This window comes from Crassostrea angulata, chromosome 7 (genome assembly GCF_025612915.1).
Source record: "Crassostrea angulata isolate pt1a10 chromosome 7, ASM2561291v2, whole genome shotgun sequence".
Classification (NCBI taxonomy): Eukaryota; Metazoa; Mollusca; class Bivalvia; order Ostreida; family Ostreidae; genus Magallana; species Magallana angulata.
Genome location: NC_069117.1, coordinates 5,416,604 through 5,425,763, shown reverse-complemented (window position 1 = coordinate 5,425,763; position 9,160 = coordinate 5,416,604). Strand labels below are relative to the sequence as shown.

The following is a 9,160-nucleotide window of genomic DNA, read 5'->3' as shown; positions in this document are numbered from 1 at the left end:
TATTACATGTTTATTTTAGATATTATCGTTTGCGTTTGATTAAAACTGAACTTCACAATTATCAATGCTATTAAAAACAACTAAATTGTAAATCGTATGCAAAACTAATCCTGATGACAATCTTCCGGAGGAACCGAGAACAAAAATGGAACTAATTTATTTATGGTTGTGTGTTTTTTACATAACAGGTAATTTTGTACGAATATAGGTCACCATTTAACGCACAAATACAGAAAAGGTCGACAAAGGTCATGTGAAAATTCAGCTTTGCTAGAGGCATACTATAAAGCCTGGCCTGGTCCCATTGGCCTGGCCTGGCCTCATCTTTGGCCTCAAAATTGGCTTGTCCTCATATTTTGGCCTGGCCTCAAATTGGCCTCTACAAAAAAATTTGGCTCCAATTTATTTTTATATTTTCTTTACATATTTGATGTTTTTATTGATTTATTTTCAATGCACATTAAGCATCCCTTTTGGTGGCTATAGTGTCTAATAGAGATAGTCTATTAAAAATAATAGTTACAATTGAAAATATAGTACTAACAATGTATATCTATAACTACAAGTATGTCGAGTAATCAATTCTAACAGACTTTTATTCAGTCTGATTTAAATTCTTAATAACTTAAGAATGTGATTTTGCCTTGCCATTTCATGTATTTGCAATGCATTTAGATCAAACTGCTCTCAGGATCGAACAATATCTAAGTAACTCTTCTTTTACCAGCGATTTGAAATGTTTGAGAAAAAAGCAATGGAAGAGGCCAATATTTGTTCTAACCAACATCAAAGGTCGCAAAATGTTTTGCTTTGTTCAAATTCTGATAATGACAATTCCCCATAGGAGAAAAAATGTTTCCTAAATATACAAGCAACACATGCATAAAACTCTACTCTAATCAGGAGATGATGATTAATGAACATCACCGAGTCAAGTTATCAGAGGATGCAATGCTGTAGTCGTTCACAAATGCCATTAATTAAATTAAACATGTGAAATTTTAAATGACAGATCTGACCCCAGTGTAGCAGATTAGCGACAGAAAAGGATGATATCGAATTTGTGCCGGGAAGGGAAATTTGGGCTTGATCGGTGTTGACAGGTAATGTAAACAAACCCCAAATTTAAAAGTGTATTACACAGTGATAACAATATAATGCTATGTACCATTTTTCAAAGGTTTTAGATATCAATCAGGTCAGTCTCTTAAAATGATGTTTAAATTTTAAATGGGAGATGGGGGGGGGGGTGGCAACTTAATCGCTTTGGTATTGGCAAAATCTATTCCTTATTGTAAGGGCAGTGCTGTACATGCATGTCATAGGTATTTTTTGTGTGTTTAGACATTGATTTAGAAGATGTATTTTTTCATATGATTATTCCTTGAGAATTTTCAATTTCTAAAAGAAATCAATGAAAATTCAATCTAAATCCAAGAAAAAGAGAAATTTTAAAATTTGAGGCCAAAAATTTTTGAAGAGGCCAAATTAGGGGCCAGGCCAAAATTTGAGGCCAGGTCAAAATTTGGGACCTGACCAATTTTGAGGCCAAAAGTTAGGCCAGGCCAACTTTGATGCCAGGCCAGGCCAATGGGGCTAGGCCAGGTTTTAGAGTATGCCTTTGCTAGACGGTTTTAGGGTATTATTTGGTGATCTTATTCAAATCCACTAAAGCCCGAATGGCTTTATGATAGATTTGATCACGCTAGGACAGTAATGATCACTTCATAATATTCAAAGAATGATGCTCTGATAAGTATATGTTATGTGGTCTTCTATTGAAAATTGGAATAAACTGTGGATGTATAGAGCCACCTTAAAACACCGCCATTGAATTTCATTGCTGATTTACCTGAGACGGTCCGATTTTGAAGGATATCAGTACTGTAACCACTGGTATCGCTCTGATATTGAGTAACTCACTAATATCGGACTGTCACGGGTATAATTTTAGACTGCTGGAACAAAGGTATGACATCACAGCAGTGTTTTAATGAACTCTTAGTTACTATTTGATTCGTTTTATCAGTATTATTAGTTTTATCACAGTCAAACACACTTGAAAATGTAAATATTTAATTAATCAAAATAAGATGGTAAAACGCGGATGGTTTGATTTATAGGAAATAATTTAATATTACTGTAGGTTTTATCTTACAAAATAGAGGCACGAGGCTCGTTTCATCTCATTACCATACAGTGGCGTAGCGTCAATTAAGGCAAAAAGGCAAATGCCCACACAATTTTGTGAAGCAAAATTTGAAATTTGTGTAGATTTTAAATCTATAACAAAGTTGACTTTACCACTAAAAACCTAAACCTTTGGCAATTTATAAAGATATATTCGATAGTTAAGTTAAAACGATTACTTTTGCGATTTTACTGAATTTTATGAAAAGGCAACTTTCTGAACAATATATATATATATATATATATATATATATATATATATATATATATATATATATATATATATATATATATATATATATATATATATATATATATATCATGTGGTCTGGTCCCTTGATTTTAACGTTGTCATGTCTGTTCAATAAAAAAATTATTTTTTTCAAATAAGGGGCTGAAAACATGTAAATGTGGCGTATCAATTATGAAAAAGAAGTTGATATAGAAGTATACTGTACGTACAGCCGTAGCGCAATGGAGGCAAATGAGGCATACGCCTCATATCAAAGTTTTTTAATGTCATAGTGAATTTTCCAATTATGAAAATATTATAATATCTTGAAGATGATAACATAATGTTTAGTCTTGATCCATATTAAACCCACCAACTCTCAAGCTGCTACCCTACCCATACCTCTAGATAAACTACCCAGATTAGAAGAATATGTCCTCTGAAAAACATAGATATTCCATTAAATCCCATCTGTGTTTTCAAAGCTACAAAGCCACACATGCTGTTCAAAAAACAATTTATACTACACCAAACCGGAAGCAGTTTGTTTGGAGTGTCTCATTAAGAGAAATAAAATATTCCATTTTTCAAGAAATTTTTATTTTCGTCGCAAATACCAAAATCCAGGTAATCAAACTAAGGTGTCTGGAAGGACAGCACATTAACCATCAGATCTACCTTAGACTTTATCAAATGTTTGTTTAGCTATAAACTATTATTTAGTAAAGGAATAGTCCATATATTTTACCTTTTAAATTTGGGTATTTTCTATAATCTTCTTCTCAAGGGAATAAAGACATGCTAAAAATGACCACGGCCATCGAGCCCTATTAAAATCATACTGGTAAGAACATGAATCAAGTCCATATGCTTGCACAATTTGAGAACGAGGTGTTATACAAGCAAGTTTTAAGCAAATTGTGTAGATCGGGGCTATTAAAAAGTCTCATTTTAATTAAATTTAATAATTTAGATAGAAATCCTAAGTTGTTCTGGTTGGGAGGATACAATCAGGATGTACACGGTTGCACACCCGAGATCATCGACTAGTTTACCAATGCAAGAGTAAGCAGGATCGAGAACTTGTACAGGACATTTTTTTGCTTTTATCATCAACCTCAGTGTATTAGCCGTCTATATCGAGTTCCAATATCTCAATAACGAAATAAAATGTTTTGCTTTGCATTTTTCAAAACTTCAGTTATGTAATGTTAAGTACATGAAAACAATAAAAGGTTTGGGGATCTTTTTCCAAACAATAACTTATTAAATCATTTAGATTATATCATATCTAAATAATAAACAGGATGAAGATTATCACTGAAAACGACTTTTAGATGTAAATATATGATTTTGAACTTGTCTCTTGTCTACACCTATAAGTCTTCTGTTTATAATATATACCCTGCTGTGGTCACTTGATGTTGTGTGCTGTGCACTTAGACAAGGCATTTTGTCTCAGTCTACCCAGCTGAAATTAAGTACTTGCTTACGCTGTGAGTTAACCTGCGATGGAGTGGTGTCCCATCCAGGGGGAGTCAATGACTCTTATTCGCTTAGCACCACGGAAACCGGGGATAACTCCCGGTCTTTTGCGCCTAATGACAGGGAGAAGGGTTTCACTTTAACTTATAATATATAATGATTTTTTTTTTTTCAAAATTTTTCAGTTTTTGCTTACATATGATTTAAATCTTTATTATTATTCAAAGTATACTTCTTTTAAATTTACAGCTGACCAATGAAATATGCGCAGGCAATCCTTACAGCTGCGCCAATGTTTCTGTGGGTTCTTGGTAGCGCTAACGATCATTCTCATCACCAACCCCTATCTCATAGGCGACGTCAACCAAATTCAACAGCCCCATCATCGGCGGCAGCAGCAGCGGCAGCATGTCTCTGAGCAAAAGGACAGAGTCCGACACATCCCAGCGGTGCCCAAAAAATCAGCGGTGGTTTGTGTGTCGTGCCAAGAGCCCGGTCCTCGCCGACTTGTGGCAGACGTCGATTGTCGGCGAATCATCGAAGGCGATGAAAATTATATTAAAAACGTCAGCAAGTTGATGAAAAACAAGAAATTTAAGTTTAAAAGTGATGCAGAAATAGCCGACATTGCTAAAAACTGCGATAAATTTGTAAGGCACTATGACTACCGGAATTTCTACGTAACAAGAGAGGAATTGGATTTTCCTATTGCATACAGTCTGTTAACTTTCAAAGATGCTATACAAACTGAACTTCTTCTTCGATCAATATATAGACCCCACAATGTTTACTGTATTCATATAGATAAAAGTGCCGATCAATCGCTACATAGGGCAATGAAAAATATTGCAAACTGCCTCCAAAATGTGTTCATTGCCTCCAAGCTTGAGGACGTTGTCTATGGAGATATAAGTCGTCTGCGAGCGGATATCAACTGTATGTCTGACTTGATGGACTTTCATTCTGTGCAATGGAAATATTTTATCAATTTACCGCATCAGCAATATCCACTGAAGACAAATTCGGAAATTGTGAAAATTTTAAAAATATATAATGGTGCTAATGATGTTGAGGGCATTACGAAACCCTCAAGAATGTTCCGAATTCGCTACCTAAAATCCTATAGAGTAGAAAAAGGCAAGTTACACAATACTGGTAAAGCCAAGGGTCCACCGCCTCACAACATCAGTGTGGTAAAAGGGAGCGCATACGGGACATTTAGTCGGGCTTTCGTTAATTTCACACTTCATGATAAAATGGCGAAAGACGTTTTACAATGGTGCGAGGATGTGTCCAGTCCCGATGAATATTTCTGGGCCACTCTGAATTTTAACAAGAAGATCGAAGCTCCAGGTGGATATCCAGGTAAGAATTTAGGTTAAATGAAAATAAGAAGTAATGTTAATGATAAATGAGCCTTTAGTTTTTTATGATACCTCAATTTGATAATTTTATATCACGCGTCATCTGATTGGTCAAGAAATTATAACTTCTAATAGTCACGTGACAGGTCAAATAAAAACGCCCTTACTTCTGGGGTTAAACATATTATATCCGGGGTAATTTTAACCCTTGGGATTTTTCTTTTAGTGTTATTAAAAACTCGTCATTAGCATACTATGTAAAGAGATATGATTAAATCTAAAATATTTGATAATTTATCTTAAATCACAAAATCATTCAGCTATCTAGATTTGAATTTATGAATTTTTGAAAGAAAAGAGAAAATTATAACATAGAGAATCAAACATTCACGACGTCCTTGCTTTAAAAAAAAAAAAAAAAAAAATTAGAACGTGTAACTCGACCTGTTTTGCATAATCGTATGTTGTTCGGTATCAAATGAAAAAAAAATATTGCATAAGTGTTTGGACTAAATATGAAGCTTTATTCCCCTAGAAAATTCAGATTTCCCTTGTGTTTAATTTGTTTATTATGTGTGTCTTTATAGCTGTTCCTGACCAGAAGCCTTGGCTGTCTACCTTTGCTGCTTGGGGTGGTGTGCACCCCTGCCACGGAAAGTATGTCCGGGGGGTATGCGTGTTCGGCCTGGGGGACCTGACTGAGCTCGTGTCAAGAAAGGAACTGTTTGTCAACAAGTTTTATTACTACTACCAGCCGTATGCTCTTCAGTGTCTAGAGGAATGGCACTTCAACAATACCTTCAGTGTGTTACCATTCAAAACTCATTACTATAAAACACTACCGTTCATTATTAGATAGGTTTTTAGAAAATTGGTTGAATATATACTGTATATGTACAATGTGTTTTTATTCATACCCTGGGTTGTTAAGTTGTTTATTAATGATTACATGAAATGTAATGCAGTAAAAATATTGCGTGATAAAAGACACTGGTATTTGATTTATGTCTCTCTTCTTTTTGGGCGTGAAAGGCGTTACAAAATGTTCGTTTAGAAAACGTTTTACTTCTCCCCCACACTTTGATAAAAAAAAACAAAGGATTAAAGTAGAATATTTACACAAATGGAGTTGCGAGGGTCAGCTGTTTATCCGATATAGTTCCTGTGTCAACGTCTGTTCGTTCGTGCGATTAATTCAGGCACTTAGCATCGAAGGGGGGGGGGGGGGGGGGCTGGTCCCCCTTTTTTTGTCGCAGCAAACATTTTTCTTAAATTTACATAAAAAAGTGAATTAACCAGGACTTGCCCCCCCCCCCCCCCACACACACACACTGTTTTGGATCAAGTGAAAAATTGAAGTAAAATAACTAAAGTCAAAGGTGAACTCCCCCCCCCCCCCCCACTCCCGGATTCGGATTTTCATGATTTTGGGAAATTTACCTGTCTGTTAAATAATTTCATCAGCGTAACAAAGTTTATGCTTCAGGAGGTTCCATAAATTGCAAGTTTCACCAATATCTAATCAATTATTGCTTTCCAGAGTTGGCATATGGGTGGTTTCATCTGTATCCAGTCAATTCAGCTGACTGTCATTTCACAAATTTTACGTAATGGCAATATATGATAAACATATGATCTGCGAATAGTTTAATATTTCCTATAAACGTATATTTCACCAAGAGTTTCTTTCCAAATTTCAGCTCCTTACGCACATCTAATTTTATGTTGCCAGTTGTGAATTCCAGTTCTTTGCAGTTCGAGTTACAACTAAATACAATTCTATTAATTTTTAACAATATTACATGTTTATTTTAGATATTATCGTTTGCGTTTGATTAAAACTGAACTTCACAATTATCAATGCTATTAAAAACAACTAAATTGTAAATCGTATCCAAACCAATCCTGATGACAATCTTCCGGAGGAACCGAGAACAAAAATGGAACTAATTTATTTATGGTTGTGTGTTTTTTACATAACAGGTAATTTTGTACGAATATAGGTCACCATTTAACGCACAAATACAGAAAAGGTCGACAAAGGTCATGTGAAAATTCAGCTTTGCTAGAGGCATACTATAAAGCCTGGCCTGGTCCCATTGGCCTGGCCTGGCCTCACCTTTGGCCTCAAAATTGGCTTGTCCTCATATTTTGGCCTGGCCTCAAATTGGCCTCTACAAAAAAATTTGGCTCCAATTTATTTTTATATTTTCTTTACATATTTGATGTTTTTATTGATTTATTTTCAATGCACATTAAGCATCCCTTTTGGTGGCTATAGTGTCTAATAGAGATAGTCTATTAAAAATAATAGTTACAATTGAAAATATAGTACTAACAATGTATATCTATGACTACAAGTATGTCGAGTAATCAATTCTAGCAGACTTTTATTCAGTCTGATTTAAATTCTTAATAACTTAAGAATGTGATTTTGCCTTGCCATTTCATGTATTTGCAATGCATTTAGATCAAACTGCTCTCAGGATCGAACAATATCTAAGTAACTCTTCTTTTACCAGCGATTTGAAATGTTTGAGAAAAAAGCAATGGAAGAGGCCAATATTTGTTCTAACCAACATCAAAGGTCGCAAAATGTTTTGCTTTGTTCAAATTCTGATAATGACAATTCCCCATAGGAGAAAAAATGTTTCCTAAATATACAAGCAACACATGCATAAAACTCTACTCTAATCAGGAGATGATGATTAATGAACATCACCGAGTCAAGTTATCAGAGGATGCAATGCTGTAGTCGTTCACAAATGCCATTAATTAAATTAAACGTGTGAAATTTTAAATGACAGATCTGACCCCAGTGTAGCAGATTAGCGACAGAAAAGGTTGATATCGAATTTGTGCCGGGAAGGGAAATTTGGGCTTGATCGGTGTTGACAGGTAATGTAAACAAACCCCAAATTTAAAAGTGTATTACACAGTGATAACAATATAATGCTATGTACCATTTTTCAAATGTTTTAGATATCAATCAGGTCAGTCTCTTAAAATGATGTTTAAATTTTAAATGGGAGATGGGGGGGGGGGTGGCAACTTAATCGCTTTGGTATTGGCAAAATCTATTCCTTATTGTAAGGGCAGTGCTGTACATGCATGTCATAGGTATTTTTTGTGTGTTTAGACATTGATTTAGAAGATGTATTTTTTCATATGATTATTCCTTGAGAATTTTCAATTTCTAAAAGAAATCAATGAAAATTCAATCTAAATCCAAGAAAAAGAGAAATTTTAAAATTTGAGGCCAAAAATTTTTGAAGAGGCCAAATTAGGGGCCAGGCCAAAATTTGAGGCCAGGTCAAAATTTGGGACCTGGCCAATTTTGAGGCCAAAAGTTAGGCCAGGCCAACTTTGATGCCAGGCCAGGCCAATGGGGCTAGGCCAGGTTTTAGAGTATGCCTTTGCTAGACGGTTTTAGGGTATTATTTGGTGATCTTATTCAAATCCACTAAAGCCCGAATGGCTTTATGATAGATTTGATCACGCTAGGACAGTAATGATCACTTCATAATATTCAAAGAATGATTCCTTATATTGATATAATTTTCAGCAATTGTACGATTGAATAAATAATTGCTGACATTTTTACGGTTTTTTATGTATCTAAATCCTGCTTGCGTCCCAACATCAGTCATTTGCGTCATTAATGAAATTAAAGTAATGGATATATGCCGAAAACAGTTTTATATGAAAAATTATCAGACAGTTTTGAGTCCCGTTTATAGGGCTTAGAACCGTCTAATATTTTTTTTCATACAGAAATGTTTTCGGCATACATCGTTAGGGCCGAGAAATGTCTAAAAAAAAGTTTCATAAAGACAGAACTGTTTCCGACAATTACTGTACTTTGTGGTGGCTCTATACACCACTTTTT

General features: G+C 34.8%; 1 protein-coding gene across 1 annotated transcript; it reads left to right on the top strand.

Annotated features, from left to right (window-relative positions):
• Window positions 1–4,142: 4,142 nt before the first annotated feature.
• Window positions 4,143–6,272, top strand: LOC128157257 (beta-1,3-galactosyl-O-glycosyl-glycoprotein beta-1,6-N-acetylglucosaminyltransferase-like). Its single transcript, XM_052819715.1, has 2 exons — window positions 4,143–5,272; window positions 5,859–6,272. The coding sequence occupies exons 1-2, from the start codon at window positions 4,171–4,173 to the stop codon at window positions 6,128–6,130; spliced, it is 1,374 nt and encodes a 457-aa protein (XP_052675675.1). The 5' UTR covers window positions 4,143–4,170; the 3' UTR covers window positions 6,131–6,272.
• The last annotated feature ends 2,888 nt before the right edge of the window (window positions 6,273–9,160 follow it).

Coding starts and splice junctions, on each gene's coding strand:
- LOC128157257 (XM_052819715.1), top strand. CDS start 4,171: ATGCGCAGGCAATCCTTACAGCTGCGCCAATGTTTCTGTGGGTTCTTG. Junction 5,273..5,858: donor AGCTCCAGGTGGATATCCAG/GTAAGAATTTAG, acceptor GTGTCTTTATAG/CTGTTCCTGACCAGAAGCCT.